We start from the raw sequence: 23214 nt of genomic DNA on the forward strand, positions 1-23214 counted from the left end.
TATGAAACTGATTTCTCAGTCTCCTCTGTGTCTTACTGATTTGTACTGTGCCATAGTTAAAAAAATATGAAGCTATAATGGGAGTGTAATAAACTATGAATCCTTAGATGATAACATATGATAAACATTGAAGGCAGACATTTATTTGAATCATTATATATATTTCCTTTAAATTGTATTTTTAAAACTTTGCTTTTCATATCTACCCAGTATTTTATCCTAGGCAACCAATGATCTACATTCTGTCACTATAAAATGCCTTGCTTTCTGTTTAAACAGGAACTCAGAAATATAGACCTTTTTTCAGTCTTTTAGAACTTAGTATAATTATTTTGAGGTCCATCCATGTTTCTATATATCCAGATCGCATTACTTTTTAGAATTGAAGAATATGTGAGCTGTATCTTACTGTGTTAATCTATCTCAGGTGGATTTTGGGGTTGTTTCTATTTTTAGCTACATGGGTAAAAGGTATAAACAATCATACTGATTCTTGTGTGGAATTCTCAGCCCTGTGATTTTTTTAAAATGTATTTATTTATTTTTGTTTATTTATTTTCCCTTTTGTTGCCCTTGTAATATTTTTGTAGTTATTATTGTTGTTGATGTTGTTAAATAGGACAGAGAGAAATGGAGAGAGGAGGGGAATACAGAGAGGGAGAGAGAAAGATAGACACCTGCAGACCTGCTTCACTGCTTGTGAAGCGACCCCCTTGCAGGTGGCTAGGGGCTCGAACTGGGATCCTGATGCCAGTCCTTGCACTTGGCGCTACATGCACTTAACCCACTGTGCTATGCCGACTCCCACCCCGGTGATTTAAATATCTAAAACGGCATTGCTTTTCTTTTGTATATGGGCATAATTTTTTAAAGGAAATCACCAAACTGCTTTTTCAAAATGATCATATCATTTGCTTTTTCACTAGCAGTTTATAAAATTGTTCAACATCTTTGGCAACACTTGATATGCTCAGATTTTTGTTGTTGTTGTTTTGTAGATGCATTATGGTATCTCATTGGTACTTTATTTTGTATTTTCCTCAGAAGTAATGATGTTGCACTCTTTGCATGACCTTAGTGATCATTCTTATATCTGTTTATAAGACCTCTTCAAATCACTTGTCTGTTTAAAAAAAGTAGACTTTGACTCTTTATTAACTGCTCATACTTTGTCTTTTACAAGCTTGCAAAAGTTTTCTTTATAATAAAAAAAAACTATTTTTGAGTTCCCAAGTACATCAGTCATTTAGCATCAGTTTTGTTTCTTAACTCCTGAAACATTATCATGACACTAGGCTCTCCATTTGCATTGCAGATGGCATAAAACTGTACTTACGTTTCTCGTTGACTTGTTTTTGATAATATGTATAATAAATTCAATTGAACTTTGTCTTCTCTAGGGAATATGTAGTTTTTTAGGTAACAAGGTTATATATACAAGACTAAAAATAGCCACCTAAGGCACATTGTTAGTGCTTTGTTGAAATGTATCCTATGGGAGTTTTGAACACCACCAAAACTTTTGTGTACGTAAGGAGATAACTTACAATAGTAACACTGATTTCAAGAAAGGAAAATGAGGCAGTTCAATGAATATCACTTCTTGTAAATAGGTAAACATTTTTCATTCCCTTTTTTATACCATTAAAAATAAAACAAATCCTTTTCTTGGATTGTTACTTTTTATGCCTTTTTTTCTTTCTTTTGCTTGACAGAACAGAGAGAAATTGAGAGAAGGAGAGAGAAAGAGAAAGAGAAAGAGAAAGAGAAAGAGAAAGAGAAAGACTTTGTAGTACTGCATTACATCTTCTGTGGAGTGTTACCTTTTATAGTTATATATTGACATGGAAGTATACTTTTGTTTGACTAGATCAGAAAATTTATGATTTAGTCTTTTTATTTAAATTAGAGTTAGTTCCAATATAAATCTAATGTAATTCTTTGAATCATATTAAGCCAAATTTCCTTAGAAGGGATAAATTCATGTTCAAATTTCCTCTTAAATGGGATAATTTGTCTTTAGCAGAAAGAGACTCTAATTAGATTTGTCAGTTACTTAAAAAATCATCAAGTATTTTATTATCTAGAATGACAAATTGCCTATGTGATTATTTTTATTCACTTACTCTTTTCCATTTGGTGTCTTTACTATGACTCAGATGCTCATATAAAAATCTTTGGAAAGTCATGCCTCAAATGCCATTGTATGGGAAGAAATAAATGCAAGTCTGTGCTTTTGAAAATAAATTTCCTAATTACTATCCTGAATCCATGGAAAACAAGTTGGAATATGTCACAGCTCTTCAGTTCAAATGTTTTTCGTGTATCTCCAAACAGAATTTGATCTGTTTGCTGCAAAATCATTAGTATTGCAACCTTTTGGGAGAGAGGAGAGAGGAAAGAAGAGAGAGGAGAGAGGGAGAGATATGGGGGGAGAGCAAAAGGGAGAGGGAGGAGGAGGGGGAGAGGGAGAGGGAGGGAGAGGGAAAGAGAGAGAGGGAGAAAGGGAGAGAGAGAGAGAAAGGGAGAGAGAGAGAGAGAGAGAATAGCACCAAAGCTTCCTTTGATGTGATAGTAATTAGGCTCTATTGAACAGGGTTCATGCACATGGCAAAGCAGTATACTATTTCACTGGCGTCTTTCCATTTTATTTTCCTGGTACCCACCAACCTCAGAAAGTCTTAGCTTATCAGCTGTGGTCCCTTAAATAGTAACAAAGATCTTACCTGGGATCTTACTAGAAATGCCAGTTGGTTGCCCCTACTCATGACCAACTGAAACTAGGGAAGACACAGCAATTTGCATTTTAGCAAGTCTCTCAGGTCATTCTGAAGTGTACAAAAGTTTGGGAGCCACTGGTCTAGGAAAATAAAGGGGAATTTTGAATCCATTCCAATGTAAAATTCATTTTCTACAGCTTTTAGTTGACAGGTCCATTATAAGCTGCTGTATCAACAACTACACAGTAGGTGTGGATAATAAAACACTGTGAAATCAGAAGTCATGAATATTAATCAATCAAAAATGTTCTAGATCACTGAGATTGGGCAAAATTGACATTTTTTTAAACCTTTTTTAATTTTATTTATTTCCCTTTTGTTGCCCTTTTTTATTGTTGTAGTTAGATAGGACAGAGAGAAATGGAGAGAGGAGGGTAAGATAGAGAGGGGGAGAGAAAGATAGACACCTGCAGACACCTGCAGACTTGCTTCACCGCCTGTGAAGCGACTCCCCTGCAGGTGGGGAGCTGGGGGCTCGAACCAGGATCCTTAAGTCCGTCCTTGCGCTTTGCACCACATGCGTTTAACCCACTGCGCTACCGCCCAACCACTTGCAAAATGGAATTTTCACCTTTAGTCTAATGTCAAAGAGAGAAGCAAGTTTCATAAAGTTGTGTGTTTTAAGTGCGGAAATAGGCACTATTTTTAGACTTTAGACAATTAGAATTTAGTCAGTTTTTGTAGAGCAATATAATTACTCTTGAGGCTGAGCAGCAGTGCACCAGACAGAATACACATATTACAGTGCACAAGGACATAGGTTCAAGCCCCAGGTCTCCAACTTCAGGAGCAAAGTTTTAGAAGCAGTGAAGCAATGCTGCAGCTCTCTCTCCAACTCTCTCTCTCTCTCTCTACCTCTCTCCTTCACTCCCTCTGCCACTCTCCCTCTCTTCCTCTTTCTTACTCTGTATCCACCCCCCTCAATTTTTTATCTCTGACCAAAATAAATTCATAATATATTTAAAAGAAGTACTCTTAAAGATAGTTATCATATAAATCATAAACAATTTTCTTAGAAATGACTTATACCCCTTAATGAATTAATTTATTAATGACTTTTATTAATGCATTATAAAACTTTATTTTTTTCTTAGTATCTGTTTTATAGAGCACAGTGCTAGGTACATAATGGTTATTAAATAAGCATGAATAATTAACTTGTTAAACCCTTATTAGCTAATTATATACTAGAAAATAGCTTCTAAAATTATTTATATCCTGTACCCTTTTCTCTTCTGTATGCTGTCAAAATTTCACAAATTTCTCTAAAGAAGCAAATTCATTTTGAGGGTTTACGGTCGATTGATATGTGCTAAGGATTAGATGTACTCTGTTAAGCTTCTTCCTGGCCAAATGACATGCCCTGTCTCTGATGTCAGTCTGAGAAAATCCTATATAGTGTACAACATCACCAGATTACCTTATCTAAGTATTACATGGACGTTTCAGATGATATGTCTTGACATGTGGTCATTTTTCATTACCTTATTAAGGACTGTAAAAGCATCTTTTTCCCTTTTTGACACCTGACCATAATTGAATGCAAAATTGACTATAAGACGGTGCCTGGTGTTCATGCAGTAAGCTGATGAGCTTTATTGGTATCTTGCAGTAACCATTCCTAAACAGATATTTTACTTAAATGTACTCTGTTGCCATCTGACGTGGGCTATGAACAGATGACATCAGTCCTCTGGATTATATTTCCATCAACTGTAAAGAGCAGAGATTTTTTTATATCATTCTGAAATCCTAAACTTTTTATGATTCTAAGATTTAGGGAGCAAGGAGGGAGCTAAGCCAAGCCATGAAGCACTACTGAGTGCTATATATGATTGAATATTTTTCTGTATTTACTTAAAATACCCAAACTTGCAAAAAAGAGATCAAAGTGTTTTTCAGCCTTTGTGAGAACTATGGTCATTATCACAGATGGGGGCACTTGTTGTATGCTTTACATTGGGTTCTTGTTCTCCCCCGCCAAGAGAATTGGATCAGTCCAGTTAATTTCGAGGGCCTGCTTGGCCCCGCCCCTAGGAAACCCGCCAGAGTTCCAGAGTTGCAGAGTTGCAGAGGAAGAGTTGGAGAGGGACCCTGCCAGAGTGCTAGAGTTACAGAGAGTTGGAGAGGGTTCCTGAGTTCCAGAGTTCCAGAGTTGGAGAGTTAGAGAGGGTTCCTGAGTTCGAGAGTGCCAGAGTTGCAGAGTTCCTGAGTTCCTGAGTTCCAGAGTAAGAGAGAGTGCTTGTGCCGCCGCAAAGAGACAGCAGAGTTCTGTTTGGTGATTAGTTTGTCTTAGTTTATGAATCGTTGTTCCTGAATAAAGAAATACAGCTTCCCTGCCCAGCCGTTGTCTCCGCATCTCCGCGTCGCTGTTACCCGCCCGTGAAGCTAACCCAATCGGCAAGAGCCTAGGAATTTTAACAACAGGCACTGAACTTTGGTGGTGAGTACAATGTGAAATTACACCCCTGGGGGCAGGAGTAGATAGCATAATGGTTATGCAAAGAGGTTCTCATGCTGAGGCTTTAAAGTCCCAGGTTCAATCTCCTGCACCACCATAAGCCTGAGCTAAGCAGTTTCTTCTTCTAGCGTTTGCCCTTCTTCTGTAGCCAGTCAACAGCGTCAGGTTGAGCCTGATGTAAAGTTTCGAGACCTCCTTTGAATCTGGAGAGGTGGCAGTCATTGACTATGTGGGTCATAGTCTGTCTGTAGCCGCAGGGGCAGTTCGGGTTGTCTCTGGCTCCCCAGTGATGGAACATAGCGGCGCACCGGCCATGGCCTGTTCGATAGCGATTGAGGAGGGCCCAATCATAACGTGCTAGGTCAAAGCCGGGTTGACGCTTGCAGGGGTCTGTGATGAGGTGTTTGTTCTTTACCTCAGCTGACTGCCAACTCTGTTTCCAAGAGACTGGAACAGAGAAGTTCAGTGTAGGCATAGGGGACCAGATTGGGTGACGAGACGTCCAGCGTTGGACAGGGTGGGCGAAGATATCCGCGTATATTGGCAGGTCCGGTCGAGCGTAGACGTGGGAAATGAACTTAGATGATGCCGCATCCCGACGAATATCTGGCGGGGCGATGTTGCTAAGAACTGGCAGCCATGGAACCCGGGGTGGAATGGATGGTTCCAGAAATTATCCTCATGGAGGAATATAATTTGGAATCGACCAAGTGGACATGGGGGCTACGGAACCATACTGGGGCACAGTATTCTGCAGTGGAATAGCATAATGCCAGAGATGATGATCGTAGTGTGGAAGCGCTCGCGCCCCATGAGGAGCTGGCCAGTCTTGCAATGATGTTATTCCTCGCGCCCACCTTTGCTGCAGTTTTTATGAGATGTTTGTGAAATGACAGAGTGCGATCGAGAGTAACGCCAAGATAGACTGGCTGGGCTTCATGCCGGATTCTCGTATCGCCAAGCTGCACATTAAGCTCACGCGAGGCCGAGGCATGGTGTAGATGGAAAACAGATGATACCGTTTTTGCAGTGCTAGGAATTAGTCGCCATTTTTTACAGTAATCAGATATCAGAGACATGTCTTTCGTGAGTGTTTCCTCGAGGATGTCGAACTTGGATGCCTGAGTTGCACAGCAGATGTCATCGGCGTAGATGAACTTCCTTGAAGAAGTTTCTGGGAGGTCATTGAGCTAAGCAGTGGTCTGGTAAAATAATAATGATGATGATTAATAATAATAATAATAATAATAATACTGTATGAAACTATAGCCCTGCAATCTTATAACCTTGTGAATCATTGTTATATCATTTATTAAAAAAAGATTTTTAAGGAATCAGTAGCATTCCAGTTGATCTCAAATTTCTTTATATATGGGAACTAATAATATTAAGTACTCATAGTTTTAGAGGTCAAACTGCATTTTAAAACAAATAGTTTAGAAAAGTGTATTTCTGCCTGTTTTTCCTCAGATTGCTGTTACTGAATTACTTACACTTAACTCTAATGTGTGTGAAATACTTAGAAGAGCCAATGATTTTAATATTTAAGCATAGATATGCTCTACATACCATATGTATTCTTCCAAGAAGAGAAATATTATTTAAAGTCTATATTTCTACACTCTACACTCTTCTACACTCACTTATTTCATTACATTTTGTGCAACCTAAAATTGTAGCTATAAAGCTATTTTAGGCATGCTTTTTCCAGAACCTTGTAAGAATCAACAGGAGCATAATTTTAAGCTACAGAGTGCAAAATAAGCACAGGATTCTAGCTACCATAAATAAAAATACCAGAATTCTAACTTTGCAAAAAATACATAATTACTAGCAATGGGAGGAGGGATGTTAAAACAAACAACAAAAAAGTAGAATTTTAGTGGGTGTTTCTTAATTCTTCAAAACTTTTTTCTCTGAACTTTGTTTCTTCTCAGAGATGGAATTTTGTGAGACTCCTCACACCCTGTGCTCTGGCTATCAGACAGACATGCATAGTGTTTCTCGTCATGGCTACCAGCTAGAAATGGGATCTGATGTGGACACAGAGACAGAAGGCGCTGCTTCACCTGACCACGCACTGAGAATGTGGATAAGAGGCATGAAATCTGAGCATAGCTCCTGTCTGTCCAGCCGGGCCAACTCTGCATTGTCCCTGACTGACACTGACCATGAACGGAAGTCAGAAGGAGAGAATGGTAATGGAAATATCTCAGCTGTTTCACTTAAACCCATAGGAGATGCAGTTTGTAGCCTCTGACACTTTTCTTTCCCTTGCCTGTCAAGTTTTCATTTAAAATGCAAATTAGAAATGCAGGTGAGCAGGTCCCTTGGAATAAGACATGAACCTAAGTATCTAGCAAATAGACACATTTATCTACAATGATAGACAAAAATACTTTTTATTTCTGATGACTCCTCCCCCCAAGAGAAATAATCTCATATAGCCAGGAATACTGTGTCTTGCTTAGTATTTGTTTTTTGCTTTCATTTTTATTTTGCAGTACAGTACTGGTGGAGATTATTATAGAAAGTACTCATTTCACATGTTTTGGCTTGATAGTGACATAAGAACAATTATATAGCAAGCATATTTTATATGTAGTTTATATTTTACTCATATCAACCTGTTGGGTATGTAGACAGATTCAAAGTAACCAAGATAGATAGAAATGATTGACAACAGAAAAGAAAAATCAGAAGGTGAAATAAATGTCAGCCATTTGTGGGATAATTAGTATTAGCAGTAATAGCATGAAATTGTTATTAGATTTTTTTTTACAACTTGAAGAAAATGAAAGTTTTGTCTTTTCAGTTTGTTGGGTAGAAGTTAATTTATTTTACTTGTGCTCTCTTGTCCTTACAGAACAGAATCCTTTCATAAAAGCACATTCATGCTTATTAAATACATAAATCTACTATTCACTCTGTTGGTTTAAATTTCATAGGTTCCATCACCCAAGCTACAAGGTCTGGTGGGTTAATAGTAGCAATTAGTGTTTTCTCAGGTGGCATAGAGGTTGCCAGAAGCTCTGCATCTGCAATTTCGTTTCTATTCTATGCTTTTCTGGCTCTTTTGGGCCATAAGGGACACTTGGTCATAAGGACATAGTCAGGAATGGCTATTTGCCCACTAGTTAAGATGTAATCTCCTAAATGGTAGGCATACCACTTTGTAATATCATAAAGTTTCCTTGGGCTCTTTTTTTTCAATTTATAAAACAGAAACACCTACAAGAACATAGGATAAGAGGGGCACAGTTCCACACAATTCCCACCACCAGAGCTCCCTATCCCACCCCCTCCCTTGATAGTTTTCCTATTCTTTATCTCTATGGGAGTATGGATCATTATGGGGTGCAGAAGGTGGAAGGTTTGGCTTTTGTAATTGCTTCCCTACTGAACATGGGCGTTGGCGGGTCTATCCATACTCCCAGCCTGTCTTTGTCTTTCCCTAGTGGGATAGGGATCTAGGGAAGTGGGGCTCTAGAACATATTACTAGGGTTATCTTTCCAGGGAAGTCTGGTTGGCATCATGGTAGCATCTGTAACCTGGTGGCTCATTTTTAAGTCTGTTTTTTTGTATGTGCGTGTATGTATTGCTGATTGGGGCCAGAAGTGTAAGAGGTGAAGTATGGCAATGAGAAAAAGATGTGTTTGATGCAGGCTTACATTTTAATGTAAGTGACAGAGCATTAGGTTTATGAGACCGACGCCTTACCACTTGGCTACCACAAGTGACAGAGCATTAGGATCGAAGTTAGGAGACTTTACATCAGTCCCTACAAGTGTGTGTGTGTGTGTGTGTGTGTGTGTATGTGTGTGTGTGTGTGTGTGTGTTCAGCAGCCAGACAGGTAAAACAATAACCAAATTAATGTGAATGTATTACCAAGTCTTTCCTACCATAGGAATTTATAATCAGTCCCCTGGGTCTAAACGTTAAAATAATAATAAAAAATTATTTGTTCCCATAGTGTTCTACCATTGTTCTGTTCCTATAAGCCCTTAGGTATGAGGTGCTTTTTTTGAGGAGTATTGATGAAATTCAAATAGGGGTGGTGGTTACAACTATAAAAATAATTACAATCTGCTGAGTCACATACTTTAATAGGGTGAGCTGTGTGGTATATGAATCATTTCTTTGAATCTGTCATTACAATATGTCTTCATATAGGGTCAGTACTGAAGATTGAAGAATTCCAGGTGACTTACACATGTATTAATTAGTAAACTATTTTATGTTACAGGTTTTAAATTTTCTCCTGTTTGCTGTGACATGGAGGCTCAAGCTGGGTCTACTCAAGGCAAGTGTTATATAATACTAGACCACAAATTATTTTTTTGTCTCACCCCATTCCTGAAACAAATTCCAAAAAGAACATACCTGCGCGTTTGGTAAATAACACACGGACATAGTTATTTAGCCTGTCAGAATTTAGTTCATTGTCATTTTATCAGTTTGTTTTTCTCTGAATAAAAAGCATGTATAAAGGTTGATGGTAAAGACCTGTTGGGGGTTAGCTGGGGAGAACACAGTTTAAAATGGGATAGGAGAGGGACCTATCCTATGGCAGCACAGCTAGTTGAAAATGCACAAGTTACCATGTACAAGAATCTGGGTTTGAGCATCCCGTCTCCACACGAAGAGGATGTTTCACAAGAGGTAGAACAATCTGCAGGTATCACTCTTTCTCTCTTCCTCTTTCTTTTTTCCTCTAACCCCTTCTCTTGCCCAATTTCTCTCTGTGTCTGTGATAATAAGAATATATAAATAATATTAAAAACGAAATAGGGAAACTGGCTGAGCTTGGTACAGAAAATTTCAGTCTCTGAGTTGGTTCTAACTTCATGATTTCCTATGCATCTGTAAACATTAGACATTAGTATAGTTCATAGCCTTACAGTGCCTCCTAGCAGATTACCTTGTGTTGTTTTTTTCTTCTAGATGTGTTAGTTTGCCATTAGAATCAGACTTTAACTGTGCCAACAAATATAAATAGCATATGTGAATGAGAAAATAAGTTCATCTTATTTTGTATCATTTGTATTTATACTGTGTTATGCTTTAGTGAGCGAACATTGGTCTTTTACTTGTCCTTTCATTGTGCTCTTTAGACATTCCCTTTCAGCAGAGAGGTACAGAAAATAAAATTTATAAATGATTTTGATTAAAATCAATTAAGTGGGACAAGAGGAGATAGGAAATTCTCACATCTGATGATAGGATAAACACTCAGAATTAGAGAGACTAGGGGAAAGGAACTGGGACAAAGAATCTATCAGAATCAACTTGATTAAAATCACATCAATCCACTCCAGCATAAAAACAGTTAACCTGGGAGTCAGGCGGTAGCACAGGGAGGGTTAAGTGCAAGTGGCACAAAGAGCAAAAATTGGCATAAGGATCCTGGTTCTAGTCCCCAGCGCCCCACCTGCAGGGGAGTCACTTCACAGGTGGTGAAGCAGGTCTCAGGTGTCTATTTTTCTCTCCCCCTCTCTGTCTTCCCCCCTCTCTCCATTTCTCTGTCCTATCCAACAATGACAACATCAATAACAACAACAATAAAACAACAAGGGCAACAAAAGGGAATAAATAAATAAATATTTTTTTAAAAAAACAGCTAACCTGGGTAAGCTACTATACACTAGCATGCCATATCCCCTGGATGTGTTAAAGACTTTCAGGGATATATGGGCCTGTTTGGTTTCATCTGACCTTTAGTTTAATGTCACAATATCAAGTAAATGGTTGATTATACTCTATTTTCTCTGCTGTATGGATTTGGGTCCTTTGCTGTTGGTCATCATTTCTCCTTTGGCTAATTCTGCTTCTAAAGACCCCTTCTGTTTCTATCTGTGTTAGTCATCACGTCAGGTTCCCTTGCATTGCTTGATGCTGTGATCTATTTACATAATCACTGTCTTGCCTGAGACCTGACCTGCCTGCAGGGTATTGGTTTAATCCCCGCTAGTTAGATGGAAACTTGCTACTTTCGCACTCTGCCTGCAGGGTATTGGTTTAATCCCCACTGCTTAGATGGAAGCTTTCTGTGTTCTGTTTGTGCTCTTTTTTTGCTCCACCACCTCTCCTAATCATTTCCTTTCCCCTTGCCACTTGAAGAGATACATAAAAGGCGATGTATCTGATCAATAAACGAGGGCATATTGCGTTCCCACTCAGCCATGAGTTCCTGGTCGTCTCTCCCGCCCACAAAGCTAGCCCAGCACTTTGCTGTAAGTTAGTTGGCCATATGTGTATGAGAGTTTATTTCTGAACTCTCTATTCTATTGCATAAATCTTTGTGCCAGTCTTTATAAAAATACTGTGTTGTTATAATGACAGTTGCTTTATAATACAGTTTGAAGTCAGGGCACATGATGAATTCAATTTTCTTCTTTTCTCTAAAAACCATTTTGGCTAATTATGGTTACTTGTGGTTCCATACATATTTTAGAATTATTTCTTCTATTTCCCTGAACAATACAACTTGGATTTTAATAGGGATTGTGTTGAAGCTGTAAATAACTTTAAGTATGATGACCATGTTAACAGTATTTTTCTTCCAATCTATAAACAAAGGATGTACTTTTATTTCTTTTCGTCTTCATATATATAAAATTTCCTGAGGCTTTAATTTAAAGTTCTTTCATTTCCTTTGTTAGATTTACTCCAAAAGTATTGATATTTTAATTTAAATTTTTAATGCAGTTATAAATACAACAGCTTGTTTATGAAATGCATTGCTCGTAATGTGTCTGGTGCAAATTTGCTATCATGATAATGATAACTTACAAAATTAATCTAGAAATGGTCCTTTCTCTTTAATTCTTTGAAAGAGTTTGAGACTAGTTGTGGTAATTCTCTAGGCTTAGGATACCATATTCAGTGTATATAAATATTCACCATTATGGGGGCCAGGTGGTGGCACAGCTGGCTAAGTGCATGTATTTACCATGCATAAGGATCCAGGTTCAAGTCCCAAGGCGTGACTCACCTGCAAGAGGAAACTTCATGGGTGGTGAATCGGTGTTGTAGGTGTCTCTATATCTTTCTTTCCCTTCCTATCTCTGCTCCCTCTCAATTTCTCTATGTTCTAATCAAATAAAGTAAAAAAAATCATTATTATTTAGCACATCATAATTAAAAACAATTCAGAAAACAATTAGCTAAGTATAATGGATTGTTTTCTAAGTAGCCAGTTATTCTCCCTTAAATCACTTATGAATGTAAGATGTGAAATTAAGCAATTTCTTTACACTTAGAGTCCTGTAAGTCTGATTATGACTTCTACTACTAATTATCATAAAGGCTATACAATTTGAGATCTTTCTTATGACCTGTAATGTGATTTCCCCAATTGGAATTTTATAACGTTTTCTATATTTTTATAAATATTTTAATTTTAAAAAAATATTTTGTGTTATTTTTATTTACTACATAGATACAGAGAGACATTGAGAGGGGAGAGAGAGATACAGAGGGAAAGAGACAGAGAGACACCTGCAGACCTACTTTACTCGTGAAGCTTTCCCCCTGAAGGTAGGGACCAGGGGCTTGAACCTTGGTCCTTGTGCATTGTAATGTGTGTGCTTAACCAGTTGTGCCACTACCTGGCCCCTGTTTCTATAATTTTTTTTTACTTTAAAAAATTTTTTTTTACATTTTTTTTGTTTAAGAAAGGAGACATTAACAAAACCATAGAATAAGAGGGGTACAATTCCCCACAGTTCCCATAACACAATCTCCATATCCCATCACCTCTCCTGATAGCCTTCCAGTTCTCTATATCTCTGGGAGAATGGATCCAGGGTCGTTGTGGGTTGCAGAGGGTGGAAGGTCTGTCTTCTGTAATTGCTTCCCCGCTGAACATGGGCGTTGACTGGTCGATCCATACTCCCAGTCTGCCTCTCTCTTTCCCTAGTAGGGTGGGGCTCTGAGGAAGTGGAGCTCCAGTACACATTGATGGGATCATCTGTCCAGGGAAGTCTGATCAGCATCTTGCTGGCATCCAGAACCTGGTGGCTGAAAAGAGAGTTAACATACAAAGCCAAACAAATTGTTGAACAATCATGGACCTAAAGACTGGAATCGTGCATATGAAGTGTTGGGGGTATTCCCTGCATGCTCTTGTGTACTTTTGCTTTCAGGTATATATTTTCCCCTAGTTTATGGGCACGTGTGAACATATGCTCTATCTCAGGACCTGGACTATATCTTGGTTTGGGGACTTTATTGGGAAGTAGAACACCTGGAATGGAATGGAATTAGATAATACTATGAAAGGAAAGGTCTCACCAGAGTGATGAAGCTGAAGGGTTGTCATTCCACACCTGAAGTCTTTGGTCACAGTCTGAAGTGGAGCATGCTGGGGTGGCACTCTTTGCGTTGATTAGGTTGCGATCCGTGGATGCAATATTATTTGATTTGAATTGAGAGCAGCATGCAGAAAAGTGGGCCCCACCCTAAGGTTCCAGGACTGGGGAAAATATAGTCTCTATAGTGGAAATGTGAGGTTCCTGTTGTCTTAGGGTTCAAGAAGAAAATGGATGGTTGTTGTTATCATCACATTATTAGGTAATTGGGTTAACTTTGGAAAGTCCCTTTGTTAGGGTTTTGGGTCTATAATTTTTAATCAGTGATATCCAAGTATGGCCTGACTTCAACATTTCCATAATTTTTGAAGAGGAGGATTGAGTTGTATAAGAGTATTCATATTTTTATGACCTTTTATTTTGAGTATTCATATTTTTAAGACATGTTACTTCAAAGAAATGTTGTTTTCAATGAATTTTACTCAATGTTTGTGTACAAATTTTGCCATTTAATTCCCAGTGATCTCATCTATTTGTGAAAGGAGGCTTAGTAGTACATTTCTTTCATTAATTAGAAGTTTTATATGCTAGTTTTAATTTTGTGTTTCTTAATTTGTGTCATTACATTTTATTTTGGTTTTGTTTTCCCACACATTTTCATTTTTAGGTACTTGTTGAGGAAGTTGGCACAGTATCATGGACCAGTTTAGGATGATTTAAGTCTTGCCCATGTAACCTTGGGATGAAAATGAAGATAGGATAAATTGGGTGAACTAACTGCTCAGTTGAGAAAGATTCTGAGACATGATTTCAAAGATGCTTTGAATTCTATCTCAGGAGGTTACAATTTGTATTTTTCTACTTACATTGCCAAAGTCATATCTGTAAAATTCATTTCTTTCATTTTATTAATCTGTACAGACTTTCAAAATGTTTTTGTCATTTTCATCAACATTCTTTAATTACCTTAATTGAATGTAAGTCTTCTTCATGCAATGATTCATGAGGAATTAATGTAACTACTGTACTACTTGAACTCAAAATTTTGAAGCATAGGGAAGGGAAAATTTCAAGCATCAAAGAAATCTTGCTTTCATATTGCTATCAGAACACTGAGCATCGTTCCTGTTCCTTCAAACGTGGCCTAGGTGGACCATTTGTTGTCTATTGATGTCTAATTGCCTTTTAGGATACATACAGATTCGATTAAATGAACCTTTGAAGCAGATAATACCATCAGTCATTTCCTTTTTTACATTTTATTCCTTCTCCACTCACATTCCACATTACTGTCAACATTGCTACTCATTATAGACACATATTTGAGTTGTGAATTTTCTCCAAATATTTTATTGTGGAAATAATGGTTTACAGAACAATCATTGACACATGGGTACAGTTTCATACCTCCTGGTGTCTGCACACCTACCACCAACCCAAGTCTCTCCACCTTCTTGTACTGCATAGTCTACTCAAAAATGGTTGTGAATAAGTACTGATATAGAAACTATGTGAAGACAGGATAGTGCATAGTTTCTAACTTAGCTTTAAATCTTAGTCACTGTATCTGGAACATGGTATGTATTAAATAAATGAGAAATATGCATTGTGTTGGGAGAAAATTAAAATAGAGATATGCTCTACTTTGTTAGATCTCAGATTGTACAAGGATACAAATGTTATAGTGAGTCAAATCTTAGATCACTGCCTCTGGTAGGATAGATAGGTGATTTCCTAGAAAGATTTTACAGTTCTACTTAAGTATCAACCTCGGTAGTTAGGGTGTTCTTCAGTACGTATTTATGACTATATATTAAGCAGGAGGGCATTCGATATCAGCAGCACAATTTAAATAGTCAGTTCCATCCAGCGATATGGTTTCCACATGACCTAAATGAAACGGTTGGACTAAAAAAAAAAGTGACAGTGAGGGGCCTGGAGGTGTCTCATCCAATAGAGCACTCTCATCACCTTGCTTTAGGATCTAGTTTAGAGCCCAGCTTCACCTTTCTGTGAGAAGATTCGGTGCTATGTTTTTATATTTTTTCTTCTCTCCTCCCCCTCCTTTCTCTGGAAATGGCAACCCAGATTGGTTAAAGTCCAGACGATGAAAATAAAAGTGAAATTGAAACCACTAAAAGGAGGCAAACTATAGAGATAAAAAACATGTTTAACTTTTAAATTGTAATGCATAGATCACAAAGAAGATATTGTTGTGCCTTTGCCAAGAATGCTATTTTTTGGTGTGAGCTGTATTTATTGAACATCTATTCACTCTCAGGCTCTATACTGGAGACTGTAGATATATAAAAGATAAAGGACATGCAGTTCCTAACATCAAGGACTTTACAGTCAAATAGAAGAGACTTATGCCTTATTAGTTATTAATGTTTAATATTGTTATTGTCATCATAGGTAATGGAAAATAACTTGAACTACTAGTTTAGCTAAAATTATTGAAAAGACATGAGGACCAGGGCAAGAGTATGGCTGGCCCACAATATTTCAAAAGGCAGAGATAAAATGCCTTACAGTTCCATAGTTTTGTTTCTCGTTTTTGTGGAAAAAAAAAGTTGGTTTTAGCTGGATATTTTAGTGCATTTTTTTAATTGCAAGGAAGTAGAACAAGTTTCTCTGGTTGAATCAGTTGTCTTATCATCATTCGCAACTGCTATAACCAGGGAGTAAGTTCAGTCATATAAATTTTGCTTTCTGCAAACGTACCCATTGGAATATTGGTGCATTTTCTCAGGACGGTGTAGTTAGTTGAATGAATGGATATACCCAAAGAGGTCTATTAGAGAGGATAAATTACTCATTTTAATGCAGCTTTATTGGTGTAAAGCAAGGATATGTGCAGCTCACTATAAAAGCCCAAGAGATACAAATCCATTTTGTGAACTAAAACAGTTTATGTTAGCCTAGTCTAAATAAACAGTGTTCTTGGTACAGTACCAACTTAAATTTATTTTGGAATTCTATGGACATATGTTTGTTCCCTGGTTTTACCACACACCTGACATGTGTCCTGGTACAGGTAATTGAACATCTTCAAATCTCAGTCTTGTCTATCAGATGGAAATGTTGACTATTACATCACGGGGGAGTTGTTTGTTTTTTGCTTTTTGCTGCCCCCCCTCCTTAGGCTTTTTATGCAGTTCCACCACTCCTGGTAAACTCCTTTTTTTCCCAATATCAGATAGGGAGAGATACCACAGGACTGCTCCACCACTGGTAAATCTTCTTCTATGCATGGTGTACCATGTGGTGCCAGGGACCAGCCCAAAGGTCCTTATACATGGTAGAATGTGAACTCTACCAGGTGAGCTATTTCATCATCCCCATTTCAGTGTGTGTGTGTGTGTGTGTGTGTGTGTGTGTGTGTGTGTGTGTAATGAGGACACAGATCAAAGTGTGTGTGATATATTAAGCGTTCAATAAACATTAGGTGTGGATGTTATTTGCTACTCGGAAAACACTTATTCATTGTACTGCAAGGCGAAGTATATCAAGGACTAGCCGTGCAGTGTGGCTTCTGAGATAGCTTGTGCTGTAGTTAACTATCTTACCTAGCAGAATCCAACCCCCTTTCTGCTTGCTCATTGTAAATTGTGTAAACATTTTTGCACTTGTCTTGCCTTAAATAAAACAACTTTTCAGTAGCCAACAATCTTGTTCTACTATGGTTAGAAGTCTTTGAGAGGAATTGAGTTAAACACTTCGGACTTGATTGAGGGTTAACTTGTGCAGTTGCATTTTCTATTGTGGTTATAGTAGGGCTTTAACAGAGAACTGGGGTTTCAACTACTTAGAAGCCCTGTTGATTTGAATGATTGTTGGGCAGCTGAGCTCCCTATGTGCTGCTTAAGAACTTTTTAGGTAAGGGATTATTTGATACAACCAGGTAACATCCAAGAAATCTATTAGAACTGTTTCCCATTGCTTCTATATGCATACTACAGAAACTTTGTAGTATGCTATGTGCTATCAATAAATAGTGTGCCTTCATAGCCATGTGTATGTTGTTCTCAGAACCTCAATTCCTTTATTGAAACAGAAGGAACTGCGGAATAAAAGATTAACCTAACACCTGTGTTTCTTTTTTATTTTTTAATATTTATTTACTTATTCCCTTTTGTTGCCCTCTTTTGTTATTGTGGTAATTATTATTGTGTTTGGTATTGATTTCATCATTATTGGATAGGACAGAGAGAAATGAAGAGAGGAGGGGAAGACAGAGAGGGGGAGAAAAAGATAGACACCTGAAGACCTGCTTCACCGCTTATGAAGCGACTCCTCTGCAGGTGAGGTTCCAGAGGCTCAAACCGGGATCCTTATGCCAGTCCTTGCGCTTTGCACCACCTGCACTTAACCCGCTGTGCTCCCACACCTGTGTTTCTTGAATGGCATATAAGTAGTATACTCCTAAGAGGAGTTGCTTTCTTCTGATATTTAACCCTGTGGGACCATTCAGGAATCATTGATGGGGGGGAGTTTGTTTGTTTTACATTTCTTTCTTTGTATTTTTGTTTTCCCCTGGTAATGTGAGTTACACAGGACACTTCCATTGCTATGAAAATAGTTCCTCGGGAACCATTGGAATGTCAGAGGAAGTATGTGAAACAATGCAATAACTTGGTAATAGCTTTGGCAGGAGTCCTGCTGTATAACTGACACCCTAACGGCTCTGTTGGACCTATTAGGCATATATAAGACAGTGAAGTTGACTTAGAAATGGCTGCTTTGGAGATGTTACCGATCAGAGGAAGTGTGTAAGTTATTGGGATTACTTTATGTGTGAGTGAGACACTTCTTTTTTTTTTTTTTAATTTTTTATTTAAGAAAGGATTAGTGAACAAAAGCATAAGGTAGGAGGGGTACAACTCCACACAATCCCCACCACCCAATCCCCATAACCCACCCTCTCCCATGATAGCCTTCCCATTCTCTAGCCCTCTGGGAGCATGGACCCAGGGTCGTTGAGGGTTGCAGAAGGTAGAGGGTCTGGCTTCTGTAATTGCTTCCCCGCTGAACATGGGCGTTGACTGGTCGGTCCATACTCCCAGTCTGCCTCTCTCTTTCCCTAGTAAGGTGTGTCTCTGGGGAAGCTGAGCTCCAGGACACATTGGTGGGGTCTTCAATCCAGGGAAGCCTAGCCAGCATCCTGGTGGCATCTGGAACCTGGTGATTGAAAAGAGAGTTAACATACAAAGCCAAACAATTTGTTGAGCAGTCTTGGATCCCAAGTTTGTAATAGTGGAGAGGAAGTGTTAGGGAGGTACTCACTGCAAGCTCTAGTGTAATCCTGCTTTCAGGTATATATTTTGCAGTAGTTTATGGATACGTGTGCACATACGCTCTCTCGAGTGAGACACTTCTGTGATGATTGTAATACTCTTAGAATTGAAAATAATTTTGATGGTAGTGAAATTGAAGTCATTATAAAGTTAGATACAACAAGCTCAGATTTTTTTTCATGGTTGATTTTAGTCATAACATTTTAGTATTAAAAGTCATATGAACAAATATTTTCAAAAATTAAATTAGTGAAACAAGTTTATAGTAAAAAAAAATCCTTCTTCCTACTTTGTGTTTCAGATGCCAGTCTTAGATAGCTAATGTTAAATGTATTATGTATCAGTTCTCAAAATTTCAGCACCAATATTAGCATCACATCTGATAGAAGTACCAATAATTATTTCCCCATCTTATTTCATGGACTGAATATTTTCCTGTATTTGTGGTGCTGATCTCTCTCCATCATAACTATATAGTATTTGATCACTCTATCTGTCATTGTTGATTACGCTATGTGTCATAGTAATCATCCCCTCAAGTTGAACATCTACATTTCCATTGGATTAGATATTTTAAAAGTTGTTGTTGTAGTTATTGTTGTTGTTACTGATGTCATTGTTATTGGATAGGACAGAGAGAAATGGAGAGAGGAGAGAAAAACAGGGGGAGAGAAAGATAGACATAATACTATAATTAACATTATCATGTAAATAATGTACACATTTTCACATGTATGTTAGACTTCTTAGAAATAGTAATCATGGGAAATTAAAAGGGAACCTTGTGGGTAGATCACAGGACTTGAATACATGAGGCCCCAGCTTTGATTCCTAGGATTGCATGTCATAATGATGCTCTCTTGTCTGTCTTTCCCTCTCTCTTTCTCTCTAAATAAATTAAAGTCTTTGTTTATAAAATAAGTAGAATTGAGTGACCAAGGATATATACCTTTAAAATGGTTAATACATTTACCAAATTATCCCTGTAGCCAAAACAATTTCTAGATGAATGGAAATTTAAATGTGAAAATAAGTACTAGAGAGAAACATAGAAGATATTTCCCTAGCCTTATAGGTAGGGAAAGTATTCATACATATTTTTAAAGTATCCAGAATCCATGAACAAAGAGTTTATCATGCCTTAGTTTCAGCATCTAGAAACAAGGGTTAATTTTTTTTTCATATGTAATTATAACTTAAAAATCCCAACAAAATGAAAGAGTGGATATAGGACAAAGAAAAGGGAATGAAATGGTTTATGAACTTATGAAACAATTTACCCTTACCTAAAAAGAATACAGTAAGTTGCCATCTCTCACCTATTATCATATTTGGCAATATACTTTATTTATGATCATTTATGAAATGATATTTATAGGAGTATAAATAGATGTAATTTTTCCTAAAGACAAATTTGCAGTGTCTAGCAAAACAGATGCTTACTTTGACTCAGTAGTTTCACTTGTAATTTATCCTTCAGATACTGAATGATTATGCAGTAATTTGTGTGATCATATTGAAAGTAAAATTGTTTGACATATAAATAATCAGGAATAACATAGTGCTCATCAATAGACTGCATGAGTAATCTGTAACAGTTATGCAATGAAATAATCTGCAGTCATACATGGAAGTGAACAAGAAAATTTTGACTAGTAATTATGTATATATTTAACCAATATAGATGTGGGGATAATGGATTTTTATAATACTGCTAATTATATGTTTTATGGACATATTATAAATTAACATAAGAAAAATAGGACAACTATACTTTTTGAAGTAGAACAATCTTCAGTATAAACTATTAAGCAAAAAGCACAGGGTTTGAATCATTCTGCAAAACTGGCATTTTGGTTTGTTTTTCACTCAGGTAAAACACATGTTTCACATTCTGACCCTGTTTGCAATGAATCTATAAAGAAAATGAAAAATAGAAACAAAACACTTTAGAAAATATTACCTACCCATACTATGATCATAAATATTTATATTCCATTTTATTTCGTGTCCTTGCTATATAAATTCATTTTAATTCTCCACTAATAGGTCACAAGCTAGAGTCTGAAAATTGTGATGTTCATTATGGTGTACTTGGGGTATTAGTATTAATGTAGCCACATAGTTTTTATGTTTGCATATTCCTAGAATTTCTCTGTGAATAAGAACAATAAAAAAGGATAACAGAGGTTGGAAGTAGATTTTTGTTTCTTGTTTGCTCTTTTGTACCTTTAGAATTTTGTTCCATATGTTTAGTTTTTTTATGTTTAGTTTTTAACCTAATACAATTAAAAAGTAAATTAATGAGAATGTTATGACAAGAAAATGTTTCAAAATCACTTGTTATCTATGTCACTTTATAAAATAATTGTTGATTTGCAGTGCTTCTGTAATGTTTTAAAATAAATGAAAGAAAAACTTTTTTTATTTTATTTTATTTTATTTATAAAAAGGAAACACTGACAAAACCATAGGATAAGAGGGGTACAACTCCAGACAATTCCCACCACCAGAACTCCATATCCCATCCCCTCCCCTGATAGATTTCCTATTTTTTTTTAATTTAAGAAAGGAGACATTAACAAAACCATAGAATAAGAGGGGTACACTATGCAGCTATCAAGAACAATGAACCCACCCACTCTGACCCATCTTGGTCTGAGCAAGAAGGAATTATGTTAAGTGAGCTAAGTCAGAAAGATAAAGATGAGTATGGGATGATCCCACTCATCAACAGAAGTTGAGTAAGAAGATCTAAAAGGGAAACTAAAAGCAGGACCTGACCAAATTGTAAGTAGGGCACCAAAGTAAAAACCCTGTGGTGAGGGGTAGACATGCAGCTTCCTGAAGGCCCAGTGGGAGGGTGGGAGTGGGTGGGAGGGATGGGACACAGTCTTTTGGTGGTGGGATTGGTGTTTAAGTACACTCCTAGTAAAATGTAGTCATATAAATCACTAATATACGAGAGGGGGGAATTAATTGTATGCCTCGAAGTTTTTCAAAACACAAAGTGAATCTTTTTAATAAAATCATCAGTTTAATAAAGGCTGTGTAATTGATATGCAGACTCTCTCAAGTCTAGACCAAGTAGATCAGAAGCAACCAATAGCACAGCTATATACAAGATACTGGGTACTGTACAGCAAACCTTAACAAAAGGACTTTTCAAAGTTAACCTAATTACCAAATAATGTGATGATAACATTAACTATCGATTGTCTTTTTGAACCCTAAGACAGCAGGAACCTCACATCTCCACTATAGAGCCTCTACTTCCCCCAGTCCTAGAACCATTGTATAGGGCCCACTTTCCTGTATGCCTCTCCCAATCCATAGCAAACAATATTGCATCTGCCGATCACAACGTAACCAACACAATGATTGCCACCTCAACATGCTTCACTTCAGACCGTGTCCAGAGACTTCACCTGTGGAATGACAACCCTTCAGCTTCATTACTAGGGTGAGACCTTTCCTTTCATAGTATACTCTAATTCCATCTCAGGTGGTTCACTTTCTAACAAAGTCCCAAAACCTAGATATACACCAGTTTCTGTGAGAGAGAGCATATGTTCACACGTATCTGTAAACTACTGCAAAATATATACCTGAAAGCAGAAGTACACTAGAGTTTGCAGTGAGTACCCCCCTAACACTTCCTCTCCACTATTCCAAGCTTTGGGTCCATGATTGCTCAACAATTTTTTTGGCTTCGTATGTTAACTCTCTTTTCAGTCACCAGGTTCCAGATGCCGTCAGGATGCTGGCCAGGCTTCCCTGGACTGAAGACCCCACCAATGTGTCCTGGAGCTCCGCTTCCCCAGAGACCCATCCTTCTAGGGAAAGAGAGAGGCAGACTGGGAGTATGGACCGACCAGTCAACGCCCATGTTCAGCGGGGAAGCAATTACAGAAGCCAGACCTTCTACCTTCTGCAACCCACAATGAGCCTGGGTCCATGCTCCCAGAGGGATAGAGAATGGGAAAGCTATCAGGGGAGGGGGTGGGATATGGAGATTGGGTGGTGGGAATTGTGTGGAATTGTACCCCTCCTACCCTATGGTTTTGTTTATTAATCCTTTCTTAAATAAAAAAGAAAAAAAAAAAGAAAACCAAAAAAAAAAAAAAAAAGAATAAGAGGGGTACAATTCCGCACAATTCCCATAACCCGATCTCCATATCCCATCCCCTCCCCTGATAGCCTTCCAATTCTCTATCTCTGGGAGTATGTATCCAGGGTTCTTGTGGGTTGCAGAGGGTCAAAGGTCTGTCTTCTGTAATTGCTTCCCCGCTGAACATGGGCATTGACTGGTTGATCCATACTCCCAGTCTACCTCTCTCTTTCCCTAGTAGGGTGGGGCTC

At 37.6% G+C, this 23214-nt stretch overlaps 1 protein-coding gene across 5 annotated transcripts in view; it reads left to right on the forward strand.

The window, feature by feature from the left end:
• Nucleotides 1-23214, forward strand: part of TENM1 (teneurin transmembrane protein 1) — a 1227224-nt gene that overhangs the window by 462222 nt on the left and 741788 nt on the right. For all 5 annotated transcript variants that reach the window (XM_060183574.1, XM_060183578.1, XM_007524285.2 and 2 more), the window contains 2 exons: nt 7179-7439; nt 9490-9546. In XM_060183574.1, the coding sequence (XP_060039557.1) occupies nt 7179-7439; nt 9490-9546 (318 nt within the window). The remainder of the gene's footprint in view (nt 1-7178; nt 7440-9489; nt 9547-23214) is intronic.

The sequence above is a fragment of the Erinaceus europaeus genome, chromosome X, assembly GCF_950295315.1.
Source record: "Erinaceus europaeus chromosome X, mEriEur2.1, whole genome shotgun sequence".
NCBI classification, from domain to species: Eukaryota; Metazoa; Chordata; class Mammalia; order Eulipotyphla; family Erinaceidae; genus Erinaceus; species Erinaceus europaeus.